Raw genomic sequence first — 25833 nt, 5'->3', positions numbered from 1 at the left:
CACAAATGACTGTACCTCATCGGACTCGTCTGTGAAACTCCTTACGTTTGCAGATGACACCACCATCATTGGTCTGATCCAGGACGGTGATGAGTCTGCATACAGACAGCAGGTGGATCCGCTGGTACACTGGTGCAGTCAGAACTACCTTGAACTCAACCCACTCAAGACTGTGGAAATGGTGGTGGACGTTCGGAGAACACCACCCCCATACACCCCCCTCACCATCCTCAACAACACTGTATCAGCCGTGGACCACTTCAGGTTCTTAGGAACCACCATCTCTGAGGACCTGAGATGGTCTTCGCACATAGACACTGTTCGAAAGAAGGCCCAGCAGAGACTGTACTTCCTGAGGCAACTCAAGAAGTTCAACCTTCCACAGGAGCTGCTGGTCATCTTCTACACTGCCATCATTCAATCTGTCCTGTCTTCATCCATCTCAGTGTGCTTTGGCTCATCCACAAAACAGGACAGGTCCAGACTGCAACAAATAATCAGGAATGCAGAGAGAATAATCAGGGCTGACCTTCCCTCCATCCAGGACTTATACAGGTCTAGGGTCAGGAAAGGAGCTGCTAAAATCTCTGCAGACCCTACACACCCTGCACATAAACTGTTCAGAGCTTTACCTTCAGGCTGTGGTTACAGAGCACTGTTCACTAAAACCAGCCGCCACAGAGACAGTTTCTTCCCCCAGGCTGTTTCTCTGTTGAACATTCAATAGAGTACAAAACAACAGCATACAGATGTTGCAAATGCATCTTTTTATTATTTATGTGTATATTGTACATTGTAAATATGTATATTGTGTAATACAAAAACAAAACCAAAGAGCAAAGTGTACCGGCGTCAAATTCCTTGTTTGTATGTACGAACTTGGCAATAAAGCTGATTCTGAATAACTAAACTACTGAGAAACTATGGTAGTAGAAGTGTTTCTACTATATTGGAATGTATTAAATGCTGAGAAATACATTGTCTTTAGCTTACATTGCATAATGTAGTTAGTCTGATCACTAAAAACAACAGTTAGCTGTTTCCACTGGTTTTCCAACTATCAACTAAAACATAGTTGAGGTTTAATTTACCCCAGATTCAATTACCTGGGAAGTTTTGACCTCCCAGGTAATTGGATCACAGTATTGTTGTTTTGTTTTGTAACTGACCTAGGACACCAAACAAGAGGTCTAAGTTTGAGATGCTTTTTTTTTAAACCCAGTAATGTGTTTTCAGTCAGTGGTCTGGCATATTCATGCATTTACTGGTTTAATCCCAAGCAAATTTATATTTCACATCTTTCATTTTTTCTTTGAAAATTGCATCAAAGTGTTCTGCCTCTTCTGGTGTAAGATGGTTCTTCCAGTCTCCAGCTACTCCTGAAATAAAACACAAGAAAAGCTCTAAGTCAGTTGAAAATTTCTGCAACTCTTTTATCTCATCAATTATTTTGCCTAGCAAGAAGGTCCTGGGTTTGGTTCCTGGCCAGGGGTATTTCTGCATGGAGTTGGCATGTTCTCCCCGTGCATGAGTGGATTCACACCGGGTACTCCGGCTTCCTCCCACAGCTTTAAACATGACTGTTATGTTAATTGGTTTCTCTAAATTGCCCAGCATTCAGGTCTGAATGAGTGTGTTGTATGGTTGTTTGTCCTGTGTGTCTCTGTGTTGCCCTGTGATGGACCGGCGACCTGTCCCAGGTGTACCCTGCCTCCTGCCCATAGACTGCTGGGGATAGGCACCAGCTTCCCTGTGACCCATCATGGAATGAGCGGTAGAAAATGACTGACTGACAAATCTGATTAGAATTCATAGTGTTCTGATCTTTTTACCATGACTGTATTTGGTGTGCTTTACAGATTCAGGGTATCATTACGGAAGAAAGAAAACATCTTAATATTGAAGGAATTGGGCAGTAATTGACATGATATCAGGATTAAAGACATGATAAAATACCATTGTGACACAAAATAAGCATATTTTGTCCAAAGTCACCCGGAAATGACGTCAAGTCTCCGGTCATTCATTGTGTGAGCATCAATGATAAACGGTTCAGGTAGAAGCCAAGTTGCTAAAAACAGCGTAAATATGGTGAAACAGTGCATTCATTGCTGGTGGGGGCAGCAATATTAACAGCAGTCGTTAGTCTGCACTGTTTCAGAAGAGGATCAGAGCTGCCTGGATCAGAGCTGGAAAACTGACAAGGAACATGTGAGCTGGTCCCACCAAGCACGGCCAGTTGTGATCGGAGGACTTTTTAGCAAACTTCTGATACATAAAGACTCAGCAGGTAAGAACACTTCCTCGTCACAAAAGTACAGTTAGACATCGGCAGTTATTGTTAATAATTGTATTATTAATAATAATAATCCAAAACTATTATTATTAAAATAAGATAAATTACACATACAATATATTTAAATAAATGTTTTTCTAAAGATTCTAATAACGCTTCATGATGCTCAGCTTTGCCACCAGTTGTTTCACTCACTGCCGTATTTACAGTGACCCTGGATTTACACTGTATCTGCTCTGCTGCTCTAACTTCCCCGCCTTTCTGATTTACATTCACACCTCTCTGGTCCGCTGCGAAGTCTGCGAAGGAGCTACTAGAACCATACGCAGATCGCGCAATAAAAGCCAGTGATAAATACGGTAGCAAGTCCAAAACAACTCATTCTGTGGAAGTTAAACCAGTTAAAACTCACTTTTCGTTTTATGTATTTAGATATTTTCTGTTTCCTGGTGGTGCGGTAAGATTCATACATATTGACTCCGGCTGCGCTCCGGGATCCAGCAAAAATAGATTCAAATTTGATGGCCACCCGAATGTCGCAGCACGTGTGCTCTTCCATCTGATGAAAGCTGACTTTCTTCTCCTGACTCTGCTGCGTCTCTCTGATAGTGACTGAGATATATCTAAAGAAACATCAGATTCTTCGCTGCTGTCTGTGTTGTAGCAGCAGTCAGTTTACATGCCAGGGTTCCCGTATTATGCCATAAAAGAGTGCACAGGAGTAGTCTAGAAATGCCTTTTTAGTGACATGTTTGACTTTATATCTTAAAAACTGTTCATTTCAGCTGCATGATTTTACTTTTTCAAAAATGTTATTTATGTGTCATTTCCATAAATGTTATTGGATTTATCATAAAAATTCAATGTCACAGGCACTTTAAGTCTGACCAAATTGTCTTTTTCTCATCATTTAGAAGTTAGCTGCAAGTAAAACAAATCTTGATAAAATCTAGATTTTTTGTTCTGCCCTTAAAGGCGAGTGAGAAAAAAAAATTATTGAGAAGTGTTTGTTCTGGTAATGCTTTGCTCTGCCACTGGCGGCACTGGAGTAAAACCACCAGCCTTCACTAACAGCTTAATTGTTCAAATTGATTGATCAAAGGGCTGGTATCAAAAACTAATAACCCATTTTCTAAACGATGTTGTTGTAAAGTAAAATAAAATACAGTAAAAGTAAAATTGTGTATTTGTTGACCATGCTATGTTGTTGTCATACCAAACTTGTATATTCATGTGCAACATACAATAAACTACAGTATTGATCAAGGATATTTGTAGTGCAAATGACAATTGCCCCCATGATTGCTCTTTCTTGGGACCAAGACTATATCTTGCAAATGGCCGTAAAACTTGCTGTCGTTACAAAAAGTACGTTAGCTATTTATTTTAATGCTGTCAAACAGAAGCCTATCTAATGAGTTCTCTTTGACGTTTGCCCTAATAGTGATCAGTGTTTGATACGTGTACAGTAAGAAAGGCAATAATTCTTGAGCTACCCTGTAGGGTAGATTGAATCATCTGATGAAGGCTGTGTTCAGCTGGACAGACAACACTCAGTTATAAAAGCATTGAAGAAGAAGGCACCACCAAATTATCTTGACAGACAAGATATTAATTATTTGCCACCACTGGGAGAATACCACAACTGACAAACCACTAGCCACCAACGATGCTAAGGTTTGCGTGAGATTTTTAGTCTGGACAGCATTTATTAATGTTTAGGACAACATTAAAAATAGTTAGACCAATCCAATTTAAACTAAATTATTGTACATCGATTACAGTAGCTTTAAAACAAAATTAGTGATTCGTTAAAACTTTATATTTTGAAACAAAAAGTTCTTCGTTTCCCACAAATATAGCTAAATTCTCATCTTATCTTCAACCCAATACTGCAAATACTGTGGAAATGTTCTTATGCTAGCTGCAACATGTCATACACTAAACATCACACCAGTGTATGAACGGAGAGGAAGATTAGTGGTGTATGGGTGTGTTTTAAGATTTATTACAGGTTGTAATAGGTTGTTTGTTTAGATGAGGTTGATTGCTCTGTATTTTTTGTTTATACTTGTCTTTTTCTTAAACACAGCAACTGAAGGAGCTATTGGTCTACTGAAGGAGGTCATCGACCTTTTTGAATAGAATGGGTTTAAAACATAAACGCAAATACCAGTACATACAAGTAAAATGAACTGAATGCTTCAGAATACCAAGAGATTTTGGACAATTCCATGCTCCCAACTAAGGTTTTAATAGTTTTGCAGTTTTCATTAGTTTTTATTTTTATTTATTTGTTTGCTAGATTAGTTTAGTTTTTATTTTTTGAAAATACTTAGTTTCAGTTTAGTTTTTATTAGTTTCAGTTATAGCTTTAATCTTTTTTGGAACACGTTACATACCACATCCTGCGGGTAAGGTAAGCTAGGTTAGCCGTCTTGTGCGAGCTTTTCAAATTAACTTTCGTTTGTGGGATTTTTCATTTTTAATAATTTCCCACATTTTATCTCGTTCCATTGCAAGACACTTGCTTTTATCTAAAACACAGTCATATTCAAAGTAATCCCAAGTGGGAAAATGGGTGCTCTTTGCTGACATGAGGCTAGGTGTGGATGGACTACGGCAACACAGATGACTCGATTTACTTCCCTGCCATCTGCTGGCGTAATGCTGCACAGCAAGAAAAACAACAACCAGAAACTAGACTTCATACTAATGCATGAGACAAACAAAGGAAAACTAAGCACATTATCTATATAAATTCAGTTAATTTTAGTTAGTTCTATTAACATTCATTACAATTTCAGTTAGTTTTATTTATTTATTTTTTTTAAGTCTAGTTTTATTTTTATTTCAGTTAACCAAAACGTTTTTTTACTTCTAGTTGTCGTTATTTTGTTAGTTTTTGTTAATGATTATAACCTTGCTCCCAACTTTGTGGGAACAGTTTGGAGATGGCTCTTTCACCTTCCAACATGACTGCACACCCCTGCACAAAGCAAGGTCCACAAAGACATGGGTGAGAGAGTTTGGTGTGGATGAGCTTGAATGGCCTGCAGTTCAACCCGATAGAACACCTTTGATAGGAATTAGAGCGGAGACTGAGAGTCAGGCCTTCTCCTCCAACGTCAGTCTTTCGAAATCAGGAGTGTTTTCTTATTTACCAAACAAAAAAAAAACAGAACCTGCTTTAATCTCAGACTGTCACAGTGGTGTGCCTGAAACTAAAATAACTAATTTTTACATGATTACATCACATGTCCTAGAGAATCATTGATGAATAAAAAATTTGTGAATGCCCCATTATTAATTGCTGATCTATGTTATCACTTGATTATTGCAAAAAGGTGAGTCTATCTGGATTGAAAACTGTGAATCTAAAACCATTCCATCCCAAATAATCAGGCAGTGTTAGTTACTAAAACGTACCTTTACGAAGGAATTGACCCTTTGTTTGGTCCATGAATTCCCGAGGCACCACTGAGTAGTTGGACACGGGGTTGTTCTTCATGTTTATGAATAAACACCTGTCAGCTATCTTCTCTATCACCTCGGGATCCAATGCCTTCCCTAGGAACTGAGTGATTCTGTTCACAGATTCGTTCAGGTCCTGCTGCACAGGAAGGAACAACGCATTTCATTCTTAGAGCTCAGTTAATGTTCTTAAGGATTCCCTATTCCTGTAACTTGTTACTTTCTTGAAAAAAATCACAAAGCTGTCACCTTTATCAACTCCTCATAGGAGATGTACATGATATGCTGCTTCTCTTCAGCATTCAGCCACCCTTTTACATGGTCAAACCAGGAACCAAAAATAACTGAAAAAAGAACAGATTCACACATTGTTCTCATTAGCTATGTTTTATCTTCAGTTTTGAAAAACAGTTAGGATGAGATTTATAATCAGTTGCTGCACTGTATAACAGATAAACAGAGTATGTTGGATAGGTATATAGAAAAGGTAACCTTTTCCATCAAGAAACTTTTGGAGAAATTCGCTCTGCGGACCTGGTTTCACCAAGAATGACGCCATGTTGCAATAGTGAAAGGAAGATGTAAACACGTCTTTCGGGTTCCTCATGATGTATATCACCTGCAGAGACCGTATAACATTTAGTTTGAACACTTGCTCCTTTTCAATCGTGAGAAAATAACCTACTCACAAAAGTTAGGGATATTTGGCTTTCTGGTGAAATTTCAGAATTAACCTAAAATGATCTGCTCCTATAGCCTTTAAAAGTAATCCTAATATGACATCTACACTTTTAAATACACATGTTCAACTGTTCAATGTTTCAGTACTTTTTGCACAACTTTCTGTTATCTAACAAGAAGCTTAACGGTAAAATTCACTTCAGTTGTTTGATCCATGAATTGAGAAATAGATTTACTGGTTTAATCAGAATTGGTATTTAAACAGTCTTCCCCATCTTGCTGTTTATATTATGACATCATGACACTAAGATGACACCTAGCAATTGATCAACAGTACCTAGTCATTGCTAAAATTCAAACAGGATGTTCTCAGATGGAAGTGGCCACTGAGCTTAGTGTGTCATCAGCAGTCTGCAACAGAGATACAGATAGACTGAAAGAGTCACAGAAAGGCATAGAAGTTGAAGTCCTTTGGCCACATCCCACACTGATGGCTGCTTCATTGTGAACAGTGCCCTGCAGAACCAGATGATGAATGCAACTCAACCCCAGGCACATTTAGGGGAGGTCAAACAATTCGAAACCGTTTACATCAGCGTGGTCTGCGTGCTAGTCATGGGCTACGGAGCATTTATGCTGGATGAGGGACCAGTGGCCCTAATGTTGTTCTCTGCTAAAAAATCTATTGAACATTGAACAGAAACGATGGCCGCCAATGATGTTGGAGACGTCAAGGAGAGCACTACACATCAGCCACTGTCACCTGACGAGCCCTTGGTGGTGGTGGTGTTACAGTGTGGACAGATGTGTCTAAACCAATACAGAACTGCCCTACACTTTGTGAATGGTACAGTGACAAGCCCATACTACCCGAATAACATTATTAATCCAGTCATTGTGCCACTGTATGAACAACACTGACGTCATTGTCAAGCTGTAGTTGATGCTTAAGGGCACATGCCACAGTACTGAGACATGTGGCTGGCTTTTGTTTTACTAAATAGCTTGGGATAAGGAAATTACCATTGCTTGTTTTTACTAAAATGCCCTACTTTCATGATATAATTTTACTGTAGCATGAACTTCTTACATTTCCCAGATTTCCCCCCAAAATCCAAATATCCCTAATTTTGTGAGTAGTGTATATTCTAACATATTTTATTTAAAGCCGGACTCTCCTCTCCGATACCCTGGTATAGGCCTTACCAGGGAGGCTGAGGAGTGTGAGGAGTTGGAACACACCCTCCGGTCACCCTTCTTATGAAGGGGGACAAACACCCCAGTCTGTTGTTGAAGAGGCGTGTCAACCATGACAGCCCCACAACATCCAGAGACTTGAGGTACTCATGGCGGATCATTTTAACCACCTCGGTGACTTCAGCCTGGGTGATGAAAGTGATGAGTCCAACCCCTAGTCTCCAGCCTCTGCTTCCACCAGGGAATGCGTGACGGCAGGATTGAGGAGATCCTCGAAGTACTCCTTCCACCGCCTGATAATGTCCCCAGTTGAGGGCAGCAGCTCCCCACCCCAACTGTAAACAGTGTTAGCGAAGCACTGCTTCCCCCTCCTGAGGCGCCGGATGCCAACCACAGCCAATAGGACTCCTTCTTCAGCTTGACAGCATCCCTTACTGCTGGTGTCCACCACCGGGTTTGGGGATTGCCACCGTGACAGGCACCGCAGACCTTACGGCCAAAGCTACGGGCAGCAGCATCGACAATAGATGCGGAGAACATGGTCCACTCGAACTCTGTGTCTCCAACCTCCCCAGGCTGAGGGCTCTGCCAGACGTTCCCAGCAGAACCTCACTTTATATATATGGGCCTGCCAAGTCTGTCCGGCATTATCGTCTACCAGCGGATCCAACTCACCACCAGGTGGTGATCAGTGGACAGCTCAGCCCCTCTCATCACCCGAGTCTCCAAAACATGCAGCCAAAGGTCTGAGGACACAACAACAAAGTCGATCACGACCTCCTGCCTAGGGTGTCCTGGTGCCAAGTGCACTGATGAACATCCTTATGCTTGAACATGGTGTTCATAATGGACAATCCGTGACTGGCACAGAGGTCCAATGTGAAACATCACTCGAATTCAGTTTGGGGAGGCCATTCCTCCCGATCACGCCTCTCCAAGTGTCACTGTCGTTTCCCACGTGGGCATTGAAGTCCCCCAGCAGAATAATGGAGTCCCCGGGAGGGGCTCTATGCAGCACCCCCGACAGGGACGCCAAGAAGGCCAGGTACCCCGTACTACCACTCGGCCAGTAGGCCGAAACGACAGTCTGCGGCCTGTCCCCAACCCGAAGGCGCAGGGATGCGACCCTCTCATCCACTGGGGTAAACCCCAACACGAGACGGCTGAGCTGTGGAGCAACAAGCAAACCCACCCCAACCCGCTGCCTCTCCCCGCGGGCCACTCCAGAGTAGAAGAGAGTCCTGGCCCTCTCGAGGAGATGGGTTCCAGAGCCCACGCTGTGCGTGGAGGTGAGCCCGACTATTTCTAGTCAATATCTCTAGACCTCCTCAGGCTCCTACCCCCCCAGCGAGGTGACATTCCACTTCCCTAGAACGTCGAGGTCTCCACCTTCGTCTGCTGCCCAATCCTCTTTGCACCGATCCCTCAAGATTCCCCCTGCAGGTGGGATGGGGGACGGCCCCCAGTGGATGGCCCTGGCGGGGGGCGAGTCTCTTGTTTGGGCTTGTCCTGGCCAGGTCCCGGGAGGAGCAATCCAGCCACCAGGTTCTCCCCATCGAGTCCCGACTCCAGGCCTGGCTCCAGGGTGTACCCTGCCTCTTGCCCGTAGACTGCTGGAGATAGGCACCAGCTTCCCCGCGACCCACTTTGGAAGAAGCGGTATAGAAAATGACTGACTCACTGACTGACTTTTTCAGTTAGCATGTCAAAAACACTAAACAAACAAAAAACAAAACTATTGTGAAGTAGTCACATAAACAAAACTGACTTTTTTTTCATAATACCATTTTTTCATAATTTTTCTTTAGGTCTAATAAACTGGTTGATGAAATGTTAAAAAAAGACAATTTCATTAAACATGTCAAAACACAAACAGACGTACAGTATGCTTACAGTAAGATGCATCAATGAAAATCAAAAAAATATAAGGCAGGCAAGTACGATCTGCTGGTTCAAGATAAGCATCTTCCTAGATTTCCATTCATGAAGAAAGAGGTATGAAGATCCAATTTATTTAAAAATTCAAGGAGGACTAGAATGAGCTGAATAGGCGCTTAGTTTAAAAAAAACATTTGATTTCGGCTCAAAAACCTGTGGTTAAAATCCATAATTGCCTAATGACCCCTGTTCACTTTATATTTTCATCCGGTTAAAACTTGGAGCACAAGAGGTTTTTATAATGTCAAAAACTTAGGATTTCACAGAGGATTTCAGGAGCTTAATAACGATATGATCCTAACTCCAGACTCTGTGAAAGATTTACCTTTGGCTTTGCTTGAAAGAAGGACGGCGGCATCATGTCATAGTGGAGGTGGGTTGTGAGCATGCGCGGAGATGGCCTCTCCTCGAGCTGTAGAATGGAGGCCCGGGTCTCCTCCAGCCAGGGAACACGGTCCCAGTTAGGCAGAGACTCAACAGAGGCCGGATCACCTCCACTTATGATCAAGGGAAGAATTTCCTGCATCCAAGTTGTACCTACACAAAGAAAATAAGATTGTCTAAACTGTTGTAATACATTCCTACATAGGTTCTGTATCCATCCACTTCTAACACTAATTTATAAAAGTAGTTTGCTTTTGCTTTGCTTGAAGAATATCTTCAGAAAGAGTTAAATTATGATAACCTTATTCAGAAATAATGTTTATGGTTTTGCCAGATCTTAGGGTTGCATTCAACATACTTGATCTAGGAAAAGTTGTTGGGAAGGTCTGCTACAGTACTAAACTGGTTCAGATCTTATTTGGCAGTCTGGAACTACTTTGTATCATTTTGAATTTATAGATCTAAACAAACAAAAACCACTTCACACAACTCTACATTCCCTGGACACTTTATTAAGCATCTACTGTATCTCCCTAGCTTAGATTTTGACCACAGTAAGTGTGTCCAAAATATCCATCAATGGATGAGTCAACTTGATGTCTCCAGCTTGATGCAGAAAAGACAGAAATAATTTTTTGTTGGTGCTAAAAGTGCAAGCACCACAGAGCATTCAAAAAACCACAATCATTATGGACTGTGGAGGAAAATTTACAGAGTGCCTTGGTTTATGTCCTGATATTCTGCATGACCTGATAATACTATTCACTCCCCCAACTGCTGCAGCACTAATTAATGCCAGAGTTCAGGGAGTCTAAGAGGAGTGTAGTCTAAGAAGAGAAGACTCTGTTATTTGAGTTTTGTCAACATATCTGGGGAAGCATTACAACATGCCTTACCTCAGCCCCTCATAAGGCAGGGCTCTTGAGCACATTTCTGAATGCTGTAAAACTGTTCTCTCTTGTCAAGGTGAAGTAAAGCTGGTTGGGTGGCAATCATCAATCTCTTCCTTTGATAAATACAAATTTTGCCAATTTGATGCTGTGACATGGATTTCTTGACCTATTATGTCCAGACGGGACGTTCTTCTCTGGATACACAATGGATTCTTGGCAGCAGTGGAAGATTGTGTACCTGACTACGATGTCGGTCGAGGACGTAGAAGATGTGTAAATTTTTGGACTTTTGATAACAGGATTTCTGCTTTTTGGAGTTGGTGGTTACCTGGCTTATTGAATGATTCGCAAAACGTGGGCAGCTGTTCAAAGCATTCCAAAGCTGTCTGCGATGTTGGATGGAGTCTGTAGAGCGATCAACTCTCAGACTGAAATGTTAAGAGAGGAGAATCGCAAGCTGGACACGATTCTAGAATCGCAGCCTGGCAGCTGTTGGACTCAGAGGTTAAAGGATATAATCTTGGAGAAGTTGTATGCCCGAGATCTGCGGAATGTACCAGAAATTTGACTATTTGGATTCGCAATTGAGACATACCAGAAAAACTCTTAAGGTAGTTGGAAATTCACAACTGCCTGAACCACAACATTTATTGTTTTTCTAAATCTGGTGCCCCAACTTCTGCTAACTGGCTATCAACAAAATATCTCCTGGATGTTATATAAACACGACACTCTCCCCCACCACTCCCCTACCAGCTGTGTGCTGATAGGACTATGCGGCCGATTGATAAAACTTCCACCTCTCTTCTCAAGGACAATGGCGCTTCTATCAGTGTTGACAGTCTAATTCTTGCGAACACACTCAGACTTATATATTCACACCCTCAAGATTCCACCGTACCCTTGCTAAATTTTCTGATTTCTCAGAAGAATTACCAGCGAAAGCCAAATATTATTAGTATTTTAAAAAAAGTTGGACTAAAGCTGTTTTTACACCAATGACCATAGAGTTTTAGATTTCTTAGAAGGATTGTATTACAACTATTTCATGCCAGTGAAAGCAAATCATTATTAGTATTTATAAGTTTGGACCTTTATTCTAGCACAGGATGAATTCCTTACCACAGAGGACTTAATGATCTAATTACCTCTATTAGAAAATTGGATTAGAACCAGCTCTTACCAGTAAACTCCCAAGGATTATTAATGTCATTTGATTTGTTTTTCTGTGTTTGATTTTCTGTATCATTGTAATGTTTTTCCTCATGCTTTGAGTGCCTTGTTGCTGAAAAGCACTATATAAATAAACTTGACTTGACTATTTCTTCTGAGGACATGGACGAAAGAAGGGTCTGATCAACCTGAGCTTCCCTGCCTCAAACTCGATTATTGTTAGAGGGAAGGACTTCTGACTCAGTACTGGGATCCTAAAAGAACCTAACTTTTTTGAGGTGGCGAGATCCTCAATCAGTATAGTCTAATTATAAAGGTGAATTAGGCACTTAAAAGCAGAAGTTCATTGTCTGGGAACTTTCAGCAAAAAGGAGAAAATTGCTGTGTAAAACATTGTAGTGCACTCCCCCAGAAAAAGGTGAAGGTTTGGGGAGGAGGTCATGTAGTACCAATTAAACTTCAACTCGCATGGAGACGTCACTGTATTTCACAATGAAGAAACGCTTGCTTGACGCTTGCTTGACGCCTGCTTGACGTTGACAGATGCAACGTTTTAAATTTTATTCCTGTATTTGACAGAAGTACTTTTGCAAAGGGTGATAGCTTATGCTCATTTGACACTTTCCACTTAATTGTTTAGGAGAACCAAATTCTTTAAAACAAAGAAAACCTAATCACTTCTGTGGTAAAACCTTTCAGAGTTATGGGTTCTGTTAAACACATTTTGCTTGGCAAAAACGTTTAAAATGGGAATGGGAAAATGTGGATTATTTTGTTTCTGAAGGTAAGAACGAATCTGATTGGACAGTGGTATTACAAAAACTCTATTCTTCTGTTCTGTAAAGACTCTAAAGAATAAAAAAATAAAAGACTGCAAAGAAAAGACCTTCTCCCAGAACTGGGAACTATTTACCACCACAGTACAAGTTGCTATAGAGAACATGCTTTTCTTTTTAATCTGAAACAGATCTGTGTTTTGTTTTTTATAAGTAAGCAAGAAAAATTAAGTAATCCTTCTAAAACAGAAGAACAGAGCTCTTCTAGTGAGCCCTGGTCTCCTAATTCCTGGTGGGACACAGGAGTGCGAACTAGGAGTCAAAATAAGAAAACTACCCCCAGCATATACCCAGGCGAAGCGTTAATGGCTCACGAACAGAAATTTCATCCATCTGAAATACATTTAGAGGGAGACACATTCCCTCTAGTTGAGGTAGCAAATCCAAACATAGGTGACGCTAATCACCGACAGCTGCCAACTATTCTAGTATATAGACCATGGACACAGGAAGACAGAACTGCTGCTTTAAAAGGTATCCCATCGATACAAGAAGGCGTGGAAGAATTTCTAGACACTATTACAGAACTCAGAGGAAGTTTTCATCTTAATGGCAGAGAGATGCTCCAGTGTTTTACCCAGCTGTGTGGTCATCGCTGGTGCAGAGTAGCAGGAGGTTTCACTGGATGCGATGATAATGGTGACATACTAGCACATAATTCACTAGATTTAAGGGATGCCTTACGCTTACTCTTTGAAAGAACTCGAAGAGTTTATATACAGACAGCAGATTATGGTAAAATCTCACAATGCAAAACAGAAGGAGGAAGAAGACCCACAAGATTTTTTGGACAGGATGAGACGTGTTTTTAGAGCAAACTCTGCTATACCATATGATGAAGCAGAGGCAGGAGCCTATCAGCAACAGTTGAAGAGAGCCTTTTTGCAAGGCCTTAAAATTGAACTCAGACGGTATATATAGGTCCTTCTCAAAAAATTTGCATATTGTGATAAAGTTAATTATTTTCCATAATGTCATGATGAAAATTTAACATTCATATATTTTAGATTAATTGCACACTAACTGAAATATTTCAGGTCTTTTATTGTCTTAATACGGATGATTTTGGCATACAGCTCATGAAAACCCAAAATTCCTATCTCACAAAATTAGCATATTTCATCCGACCAATAAAAGAAAAGTATTTTTGATACAAAAAACATCAACCTTCAAATAATCATGTACAGTTATGCACTCAATACTTGGTCGGGAATCCTTTGGCAGAAATGACTGCTTCAATGCGGCGTGGCATGGAGGCAATCAGCCTGTAGCACTGCTGAGGTCTTATGGAGGCCCAGGATGCTTCGATGGCGGCCTTTAGCTCATCCAGAGTGTTGGGTCTTGAGTCTCTCAACGTTCTCTTCACAATATCCCACAGATTCTCTATGGGGTTCAGGTCAGGAGAGTTGGCAGGCCAATTGAGCACAGTGATACCATGGTCAGTAAACCATTTACCAGTGGTTTTGGCACTGTGAGCAGGTGCCAGGTCGTGCTGAAAATGAAATCTTCATCTCCATAAAGCTTTTCAGCAGATGGAAGCATGAAGTGCTCCAAAATCTCCTGATAGCTAGCTGCATTGACCCTGCCCTTGATAAAACACAGTGGACCAACACCAGCAGCTGACACGGCACCCCAGACCATCACTGACTGTGGGTACTTGACACTGGACTGCTGGCATTTTGGCATTTCCTTCTCCCCAGTCTTCCTCCAGACTCTGGCACCTTGATTTCCGAATGACATGCAGAATTTGCTTTCATCCGAAAAAAGTACTTTGGACCACTGAGCAACAGTCCAGTGCTGCTTCTCTGTAGCCCAGGTCAGGCGCTTCTGCCGCTGTTTCTGGTTCAAAAGTGGCTTGACCTGGGGAATGCGGCACCTGTAGCCCATTTCCTGCACACGCCTGTGCACGGTGGCTCTGGATGTTTCTACTCCAGACTCAGACCGCTGCTTCCGCAGGTCCCCCAAGGTCTGGAATCGGCCCTTCTCCACAATCTTCCTCAGGGTCCGGTCACCTCTTCTCGTTGTGCAGCGTTTTCTGCCACACTTTTTCCTTCCCACAGACTTCCCACTGAGGTGCCTTGATACAGCACTCTGGGAACAGCCTATTCGTTCAGAAATGTCTTTATGTGTCTTACCCTCTTGCTTGAGGGTGTCAATAGTGGCCTTCTGGACAGCAGTCAGGTCGGCAGTCTTACCCATGAGAGAATTTAAGTACACCCTTTCATCAAACATTTTGACAGGTGTGCGGGACTTCCGGTGAGGGCGGGACTTCCGGTGGGGGCCATGTGGTTGCCATGTGGGCAGGAGGTCACGTGGTCAAGCAGGGGGGTGTGTCCAAGGGGCGTAACAGTGGATGCTGATTGGTTGTCGTCATTAGGGGCGATACCTTAAATGAGTCAATTAAAACACAGAGGTGTGTTTAAGGGTGTTCATTAGATAACCATATCACCTTTGAACTCAAGAAGGGTTTTGGTCTTAAAAACATAGTCTTTGCAGTTGAGATAACACTGTCATGTTCTGGTATAAATACTGTGAGTAAAATGTTGTTCGGGGGCTGTTTCATTGGTTAACCTCAGTGTCAGGGTCTTCAAATGCTGAATGTCTTTGAACCATAACCGGAATCAGAAAAGCTTTATTGCCAAGTACGTTTTTGGACATACAAGGAATTTGTTTTGGCGTAGTCGGTGCAATACAATACAAATTAAACAGTACAAACATATCTACAATATAATATAAATATAAGTGCACAGTTTTAAGTGAGTGAGAGTAAATATAGAGCAGTATAAGATGCAAGAGCAATACAACAGTGCAGGTGATCATTGTGCAAGTAAAGCAGTGCAAGTAAGCAGGAGTCCAAGCTGAGCGTTAATGTAACGCATAGAGTTACAGGTTACAGGTGTCCTGTCAGCAAAAAAAGGGGGGGTGTGGGGGAAAGGGAGAGTGTCAGTGTGGTTTCCGGGCTTTGTTAACCAGGCTGGTGGCAGATGGGAAAAAACTGTTCTTGTGGCGTGAGGTTTTGGTCCGGATGGACCGCAGCCTCCTGCCAGAGGGGAGAGTCTCAAAGAGTCTGTGACCGGGGTGGGAGGGATCAGCCAGAATCTTCCCTGCCCGCTTCAGGGTCCTGGAGGTGTACAGTTCCTGGAGCGACAGTAGACTGCAGCCAATCACCTTCTCAGCAGACCGAATGACACGCTGCAGCCTGCCCTTATCCTTGGCTGTAGCAGCGGCGTACCAGATGGTGATGGAGGAGGTGAGGATGGACTCAATGATGGCTGTGTAGAAGTGCACCATCATAGTCTTTGGCAGGTTGAATTTCTTCAGCTGCCGCAGGAAGAACATCCTCTGCTGGGCTTTCTTGATGAGGGAGCTGATGTTTGGCTCCCACTTGAGATCCTGGGAGATGATGGTTCCCAGGAAGCGGAAAGATTCCACAGTGTCAATTGTGGAGTCACAGAGGGTGATGGGGGCAGGTGGGGCTGGGTTCTGCCTGAAGTCCACAACCATCTCCACTGTCTTTAGAGCGTTGAGCTCAAGGTTGTTCTGGCTGCACCAGTCCAACAGATGGTCCACCTCCCATCTGTATGCGGACTCGTCACCATCAGAGATGAGTCCGATCAGGGTGGTGTCGTCCGCAAACTTCAGAAGCTTGACAGACTGGTGACTGGAGGTGCAGCTGTTGGTGTACAGGGAGAAGAGCAGAGGAGAGAGAACACAGCCTTGGGGGGAACCGGTGCTGATGGTCAGGGAGTCAGAGATGTGCTTCCCCAGCCTCACGCGCTGCTTCCTGTCAGACAGGAAGTCAGTGATCCACCTGCAGGTGGAGTCGGGCACACTCAGCTGGGAGAGCTTCTCCTGGAGCAGAACTGGGACGATGGTGTTGAAGGCAGAGCTGAAATCCACAAACAGGATCCTGGCATAGGTTCCTGTGGAGTCCAGGTGCCGGAGGATGAAGTGAAGGGCTAGGTTGACTGCATCATCTACAGACCTGTTGGCTCTGTAGGCAAACTGCAGGGGGTCCAGGAGGGGGTCGGTGATGTCTTTTAGGTGTGAGAGCACAAGGCGCTCAAAGGACTTCATCACCACAGAGGTCAGGGCGACGGGTCTGAAGTCATTAAGCCCTGTGGTCCTTGGCTTCTTGGGAACAGGGACGATGGTGGAGGACTTGAAGCAGGCTGGCACATGACATGTCTCCAGTGAGGTGTTAAAAATGTCTGTGAAGACTGGAGACAGCTGATCAGCGCAGTGCTTCAGGCTGGCTGGTGAGACAGAATCCGGACCAGCAGCTTTCCGGGGGTTCTGTCTCCTGAAGAGTTTGTTGACGTCCCTCTCCTGGATGGAAAGAGCCGTCCTCGGCGTGGGTAGGGGGCTGGTGGGGGGGAACTTCAGGGTGGGGATTGGAGGTGCCAAGGCCCCTCTTGAGGTTGGGGAGGTGGGGGTGGTGGATTGTGGCTGCAGCTGTTGGGGGGCGTCGTGGGAGATGGTTGCAGGACTGTCCCTTTGTCTTTCAAAGCGGCAGTAGAACTCGTTCAGGTCGTTGGCGAGGCGTCGGTCGTTGATGGAGTGGGGGGCTTTCGGCTTGTAGTTGGTGATTTGCTTGAGCCCTTTCCAGACAGACGCAGAGTCGTTGGCTGAGAACTGGTTTTGGAGCTTCTCAGAGTACAGTCGTTTGGCCTCTTTCACTGCCTTGCCAAACTTGTACTTGGCCTCTCTGTATATGTCTTTGTCCCCACTCCTGAAGGCCTCTTCCTTATCCAGTCTTAACCTTCTGAGTTTAGCTGTAAACCAGGGTTTGTCGTTGTTGTAACTCACCCTGGTGCATGATGGTACACAGCTGTCCTCACAGAAGCTGATGTAGGAAGTCACAGCCTCTGTGTACTCGTCCAGACTGTTGGTAGTAGTCCTGAACACATCCCAGTCTGTACAGCCTAAACACGCCTGGAGATTCTCCACAGCCTCACTGCTCCACTTCCTTGTCGTCCTCACAACAGGTTTGCAGAGCTTAAGTTTCTGCCTGTATGCAGGAATCAGGTGGACCATGATGTGGTCGGATTGGCCCAGTGCAGCACGTGGGACGGCGTGATAAGCGTCTCTGATGGTGGTGTAACAGTGATCCAGAATGTTGTCCTCTCTGGTCAGACATTTTATAAACTGTCTGTATTTGGGGAGTTCGTGGGTCAGATTACCTTTGTTAAAGTCACCAGCGACGATTACTAAGGAGTCCGGGTTGGTCCGCTCCACACTCAGTATCTGGTCGGCCAGCATGCGCTGTGCGACCTGCACGTTAGCTTGCGGCGGGATGTAAACACCGACCAGGATGAACGAAGCGAACTCACGGGGGTATTGAAAATACCAGTACTGACAAGAAAAAATGTCGGTAAATATTTCAGGAAACCCGGAAATTGTGGCTTCTACTTCTGATAATTCACAAAAGCACAATGACATCTTTAAACGTAAGTAAGTAAGTAAGTATTCATTTTTAAGAAATTATTAAATGCATGTGAATGTTCTCTAATTTTGTTTATATATATTGTTTATATATATATATATATATATTTGTTTCTTTGTCATAGAACCCACCGCTGATGACCTTGATGATTTCATCTTGACACAATCAGATTATGGTAAGTAAATGTTAAATGCAATAAAATATATATATATATATATAAATATATATATATTATAGTTAACCCTTGACAATGTTTCAATTTATAGATTTGATGAGAGAGGTAAACCCGAATGATCAAGTTGGAGGGTTCAGTGGCTGGAATCGACAGTCAAAATTGAGAAGGCGAATTATTTCCAAACAAGAGAAACCCGCAACAACAACTGAACTTTCCTTTAACACAGAAATTAAAACTGATTCTTTGAATACTCCCCCGTCAATTATCATCATTTCCCCTGAAGACACACCGGATAAGTTACCAGCACCACCAGAAAGTAAGTAAGTCCTAAGAACTATCTATTTTTCTTTGAGAGTGAATGTATTTTAAACCTCAGATAAAAACTGTTTACAGATTCGACTGAGAGCTCTGTGGAAGACACAGCTGTCGAGCAGGAGCAGGGTAGAAAAAATAAATAAAAATTAAATAAAAACAATATATATGTATTTTAAGCATAGTTCAATAAAATGTCATATAAACCTGTTTACAGATACATCCAAAGATGCCACATTGAATCCACCCACCAGAAGGTCGCTTTTCAAAGATCAAGACAGCTTTCAGCAGAGAGGCACCGTTTCAGTTCAACAAGAAGTGAAATCTGGAGGTTTTACCGCAAAGAATCGGAGTAAGATTAAAAAAAAAACGTGTGTATTTTAAAAACTATTTTTCGTTTTATTTATGAACGCTGTGCTGCGCAGCATAAGATAACGTCTTCTGTTTTTACAGAATATTTAACCCCGGCCAAAAGACAGCGACTCTGCGCTACAAAGCAGAGCAACGCTAGTGAGTGGATTAATGAGTGAGTGGTTTTAATTCATACATACATACTGAATTAATTTGAATTCCTTTGTTTTTTTTCCAGCTTTAATGTGATTATTTCAATATATATATATATATATTTATTTATTTATTTTTTGTTCATTCTCCTTACAGAGGTAGATGGTAGGACAGATTGGCTACAGAAACGGACAACGCAGGAAGACAGTCTCTACAGCCTCACGGAATCTTCGTAATAAGGCCTCATCGTTAACGCTTCTGGCAGCATGTCAGATTCTGTTAAAGAAGCATTTTGGTGACATCAAGGTGATTTTAAACTGAACTGATCACTGTGTTTTGTTTTTGTTTTTTTTGTTTTTTCTGTAGGTTAGTTTTATTTTATTTTGTTTCTTATGTTCATAGAAATGGATAACCGAATCAGACTTGCCCTGGATGAAATAAGAAATTTAGTTAATGAACGTAACGAAATTCCCGTTAATGCAGAAGTAGCAGATAACATCGTTTTAAATGCATCTCCTGCTAACAGTGAAAATGTAATAAATGAACATCAGCACGGTGACGTTTTAAACGTAATCAATCAGCCTCTTTACGATTTAAATAGCGCATTTTGTCCACTCAGTATTGAGCAAAATGATCCACCTGACACTCATCAGAATCCTTCTACGTCACGTGCCGCAGATCATCACGGGGGTCATTTCAATACGGACGTAGCAGTTAGTTCTGATCAAATAATCAGACTTGCCCTGGATGAAATAAGAAATTTAGTTAATGAACTTAACGAAATTCCCGTTAATGCAGAAGTAGCAGATAACATCGTTTTAAATGCATCTCCTGCTAACAGTGAAAATGTAATAAATGAACATCAGCACGGTGACGTTTTAAACGTAATCAATCAGGCTCTTTACGATTTAAATAGCGCATTTTGTCCACTCAGTATTGAGCAAAATGATCCACCTGACACTCATCAGAATCCTTCTACGTCACGTGCCGCAGATCATCACGGGGGTCATTTCAATACGGACGTAGCAGTTAGTTCTGATCAAATAGAGCGAGATCCTCCAGCGGTGGTTGAACGTGAACATTTTAATAACCATGAAATAAGGAGACCTTGTACCATACCGCCGCCCTGTCCAAGTAACGTTCCAGATTTAGCCGCATTCTATACAGACATCATGCGTATTATCATTGAATTAGCAGACGCTGCGAGATCGTTAACCAGACATAACGACGTTGTGCAGCTGGAATTAGTGGGTGAAAATCTCAATCGTCACATCACATTTACTGTTACAGATGATGGAAATATGATCCTGCCAGCTTTCGAAAACTTCCTCGACGATTTAGTACAATCGAATGCAAATATACCTGTAGATAATAACATGGAATTTATTCTTCAGGTTGTTAATGACCCAGCAGGAGGTTCTAAGCGTAAAGCTGCAGGAACGTTAGACTGTGAACTGTTTAATAAGAAAATGCGTAATTTGTATATTATAAACAATACTGGTAATCAGTTATGTTTTGCAATCAGCCTCGCACACGTCTCTGATCCTGAGCTCACGGATCACCGTGCTGTAGAACTGGGGAGGAGATGGCAGCATCAGGCAGGCCTCGACGAGCAAACAGCAGTTACTTTTAGTGATATTGGTAAATTTGAAACCATTCTGAAGAGAAAAATTTTAGTATTTCACAGAACCACGGGCTCTACTGCTCTGTGTAAATTTGAGACCAGTTTCCCTGATCGTTCAAACCCTCTGTTTTTGCTGTTATTTCAAGGTCATTAATATGGGATAAAAAATCTCAAAGGTTTAATGGGTGCAGATATATTTGTAATTACTGTTACACCAGCTATGATAATGCAAATACACACCATTGTGAAGGTTATTGTCCAGTGTGTCGAACATATAAATGTATGCAAGAGATTAGCAATCCTGTAAGCTGTGCAGGCTGTCAAAGAATCTGTCGTAATTCTTCATGTTTCAGCAGACACAGGGAACCACGCATCAGAAATAGTGCTGAAAGGCCTATGAGTGACTGTGAGTTGGTAAAACTGTGTAAAGTATGCAAACGGATATACGTTATTCCAATCAGTAAACCGAATAAACCACACGTGTGTAATGTAAAATGCAGTATTTGCGGTGAAAATGTACCTCCCGGCCTAGACATTACATGCGATGATCATAAGTGTTACATTCAGCCTTGCAGTGCAATTAATCAGCTTGATGATAAACTGATTTTTTATGATTTCGAATGCCTCGTCAATGAGAGCGGCATGCATACCCCCTTTCTGGTCTGTGCTAAAACGTTGAAAGGTGATGAATGGTACGCTTATGGACTGAATTGCACCCAAAAATTTCTCCTGCATTTCAGGAGGCTAAAGTACAGAGGCTTCACCTTAATAGCGCACAATGCGCGGGGGTATGATGGTTACCTGATTCTCACAGCAATGCTGCAGTTAGGGATTAAACCTCATCTCGTCATGGTAGGGAGTAAACCTCTCTGTTTAACCGACCCTGATTACAGGTTAAAATACATTGATAGCCTGTCCTTCATGTGCATGAAGCTTAGTGCCATGCCGAAAGCGTTAGGCTTTACCGATCAAAGCAAGGGTTTTTTTCCCCACCTATTTTCCTCTGAACAACATCTCCAGTATGTGGGGGCTTTTCCTCCTCCATCCTGCTACGCTGTAGAACGCATGAGTCTTCAAGAACAACAGGTGTTTAACAGCTGGTACAGAGAAGCGAGCAAAGAGGTCTTTGACTTTAAGAAAGAAGCTATTCGTTATTGTAAAAATGACGTTGAAATTCTTTTTCAAGGATGCTTAAAATTCAGAGACGAGTTCTTTAAGGAGACAAGTGTGGATCCGTTTAAAAGTATCACAATAGCATCAGCCTGCAAGAAGGTTTTTGTAACCAATTTCCTTCCTCCTCAAACCTTAGCCATTCCATCACCTCTGGACTACAGACGTAGCAGTAAAACGTTCTCCAGCGCGTCCATTCAATGGCTCGGCTGGATTGCAGACAGCAGAGCCATATTTATCGAGCATGCATTAAATAGGGGTGAAAAGAAAATCGGGCCATATTCAGTGGATGGGTATGCAGAGATTAACGGTGTCAAAGTTGCGTTTGAATTTTACGGCTGTTTTTTCCACGGCTGTAAAAAGTGTTACATGCCTCATGACAAGTGTCCGTTGAGAGGGGTCGCATTTGAACAGTTTTACGCAGCCACTGTTGAGAGAAGCAAGGTGTTACAAACTGTGTACGGCCTTCGTCTCGAAGTCATATGGGAGCATGAGTGGATTGAAATGAAAAAATCAGACCCAGGGGTGATCAGCTTTCTTGAGAAAGTTAATGCACCCGAACCGCTATCCCCCCGGGATGCGCAGTATGGTGGACGCACCTGTCCTATGAAGTTGAGGTACACAGCGGAACCGGATAAAACTGTACACTATGTGGATTACACATCTCTGTACCCTTATGTAAACGCCAACTGCGTTTTTCCCCTCGGACACCCCACCATCATTTACAAAGATTTTGATGACCCCAGCAGCTACTTCGGTATAATCAAAGCTGTGGTCTACCCACCACGTAACCTGTTGTTCCCTGTTTTACCTTACAGAACATCCCAAGGTAAACTTGTGTTCACTCTCTGCCGCACATGTGCTGAAATAAATTACCAGTCAGGTCCTTGCATGCATAATGATCAGGACAGAGCTCTGACGGGAGTTTGGGCGAGTGTAGAACTCTAAAGCGTTGGAGTGTAGTTATCGTCTTGCTAAAATCACAGAGGTGTGGCATTTTGAAAAGAGAAGTGATAAAATTTTTAAAGGTTACATTCATTGCTTTTTAAAGGGTAAGCAGGAGGCTTCAGGCTATCCGTCTGAAGCAGTGGATCAGGAGAGTAAGTCAAAGTATATAAGCGACTACAAACTGCATCAGGGCATCCAATTAGACCCTGAGAAAATCGAGATGAATCCTGCCAAAAGGCAGGTTGCAAAATTGTGTTTAAACAGTTTTTGGGGGAAATTTGCGCAAAGAAGTGATCTGTCTCAGACCACAGTCATCACTAACCCTGAAGACTTTTTCAGCTTCATGTTCTCGAGTAAATACAGGGTTAACTATTTTCATTTTTTCAACCCTGAAATGTGTGTAGTGCAGTGTAACTACAGCAAACGTGTCATATATCCACCAAGTAAGACAAATAATGTGTTTATAGCAGCATTCACCACCGCTTATGCACGTTTAAAACTTCTCAGCAGCATGGAGAAGTTACAGGACAGATTGATTTATATTGACACGGACAGTTTGATTTATGTGACAAAAAGTGGTGAAACTCCTCTGGAATTGGGGAATTATCTGGGTGATCTTACTGACGAGTTAGATGGTGACAGCATTTCGGAGTTTGCATCGACAGGACCCAAGAGTTATGCATACCAGACCAAAAACCGTAAAAAAGTAGTGATACGTGCTAAAGGCATCACTCAGACGCATGAATGCAGCGAGAGGGTCAATTTTGACAGCATCAAAGGGCTGGTCGAGGGCTACTTACAGGGGTCAAGTGAGGGTGTCATTGAAATCCCTCAGCACACGATCAGGAGGGATAAAAAGAGATTCCGTTTGACAAACGCGACATTTCTTAAAAAGTTTCGACTGGTGTATGATAAGAGACGTCTTTTTTCTGACGGGACAACTCTGCCTTTCGGTTATTAGAGTTGAAGAAGAAATAAAATAAAAAGTCACATGGATTTACAGGAGATTGATTTTGATCCTAGATTTAGAGCACCTTTCTCATGTATGATAGTTGGACCCAGCGGCTGCGGGAAAACTTTCTTTGTAAAAAGTATTTTACAAAACTGTAATCATGTCATGGATATTGTTCCAGAAAATATTGTATGGATTTACACATCTTTTCAACCCATGTATGCTGAATTGCAGAAGATGAATAAAAATATTACCTTTGTGGAAGGATTGCCTCATTCTTTTGAAGATGAAAACCTGTTTCCTCCTGATCAGAATCATCTGATTATTCTAGACGATGTTATCGCTCAAGCCTCAGATGATGAAAACGTGATGAAGGTCTTTACCCAGTTTCGTCACCATCGTAATATGAGTGTTATGATGTTGACTCAGAATGTTTTTCATCAGGGAAAGTTCAGTAGCACTATTAGTTTGAACTGTAATTATATGGTGTTGTTTAAGAACCCGAGAGATAAGCTGCAGCTGAATATACTGGCCCGCCAAATGTTTCCATCTCAAAAGGGTCTCTTCTTGGAGAGTTTTGAAGACGCAACGAGAGAAGCTCATGGATATTTAATCATCGATTTTACGCCTACCTGCCCAGAACATTTCAGACTGAGAACGGGCATACTTCCTCAGCAGTGGCCTGCTGTGTACGTACCCAGAACAAAGTAAGTCATCATGTCTGCGCGTATAAAAAGGAATTTACCATTATTCAGAGCTTTGTACCAGGCCTGTCCACAGAAACGTAAAGATATTCTCGCACACTGCTCTCCCGACTTTATTCAGGCTCTGTGCGAGATTGCACTGAATATCCTAAAAGGTAACATTAAACTATCACCCTCTCAACACCGACAATTGAAGAAACAAAGAAATATCATCAGATTGTTGGGTGATAAAAGAACCGGGATAAAAACTAAACAGTTGGCTCTCAAAAAGCAACGAGGTGGTTTTATTCTCCCCATCTTAACGGCTCTTGCACCCTTGATCGGTGATCTAGTGGGTGGAATCATCAGGAGATAATGTCTCTCAGAACATCGCAGAAGATGTTTCTCATTTCACCTCATCAATTCAAGCGTCTGACCCAGTCAGACACGTCCATCAGACAGACGGCGGAGGAGAATTTGGATGCTGAAATGAGAGCGATATTAAACGAGCCGGGTTTGACTTCTTATGAAAAAATCAAGAGATACGATGCTCTTCTCCAGAGGTATCTGACTTTACTTAAGCAAGGTGTCAAAGAAGAAAACAGCGGGTCAGTTTAACGCTGCAGCGTGACACAGAGGTTCCTGAACATGAGCGGTCCCAAGAAAAACAAGCCCCAGGGCAGGACGAGGCCCCTAAGGATCAGGTTCTTACGGAAGTACTGAAAAGCCTTCCTAAACACAACTGTAAAAATGCCGAGTACATTTTGAAGAAATTATCCGAAAGAAGTGAGAGTTGGACTTCGCGAGGTGAATTTGTATTTAAAGGGAATGTTATAAAAGGGTCCCACATGATTGATTTGTTGAAAAATCTCATGCTTCCGTTTAAAAAATCTGGAGCATCACAAACCCGAGGATGGTCTGATTTTCTACACTCCATGTCAGAAGTAAACATCCCTATATCTTCAGTCATTAACCCTTATGCTCGTGAAGAATATAGACGTTTCAAAACAGAGGGTACATCGATTGAAAATGGGGGTACACCCCCCAGCGTTAAGCAGAGAAGAAAAAGAAGAAGGCAGATAACTCATTCTCCCTACTGGTCGAGATCTGAGCTGGAAGATCCAAAAAATGCTGATGGGAGATCAAA

General features: G+C 42.4%; 1 protein-coding gene across 2 annotated transcripts in view; it reads right to left on the bottom strand.

Moving 5' to 3' along the window:
- Positions 1-793: 793 nt before the first annotated feature.
- LOC124874895 (sulfotransferase 2A1-like) overlaps positions 794-25833 on the bottom strand; it is a 49094-nt gene continuing 24054 nt past the window's right edge. Inside the window, exons 2-6 of one of the 2 annotated variants that reach the window (XM_047376509.1) lie at positions 9912-10123; positions 6263-6389; positions 6020-6114; positions 5726-5909; positions 794-1379 (exon numbers count right to left, since the gene is read on the bottom strand). In XM_047376509.1, the coding sequence (XP_047232465.1) occupies positions 1270-1379; positions 5726-5909; positions 6020-6114; positions 6263-6389; positions 9912-10123 (728 nt within the window). In that variant the 3' untranslated portion in view covers positions 794-1269. The remainder of the gene's footprint in view (positions 1380-5725; positions 5910-6019; positions 6115-6262; positions 6390-9911; positions 10124-25833) is intronic. The other variant, XM_047376510.1, reaches the window with a different exon arrangement.

This window comes from Girardinichthys multiradiatus, chromosome 10 (genome assembly GCF_021462225.1).
Source record: "Girardinichthys multiradiatus isolate DD_20200921_A chromosome 10, DD_fGirMul_XY1, whole genome shotgun sequence".
NCBI classification, from domain to species: Eukaryota; Metazoa; Chordata; class Actinopteri; order Cyprinodontiformes; family Goodeidae; genus Girardinichthys; species Girardinichthys multiradiatus.
The sequence above is the reverse complement of the archived record's forward strand: the minus strand, read 5'-3'. Positions and strand labels throughout refer to the sequence as shown.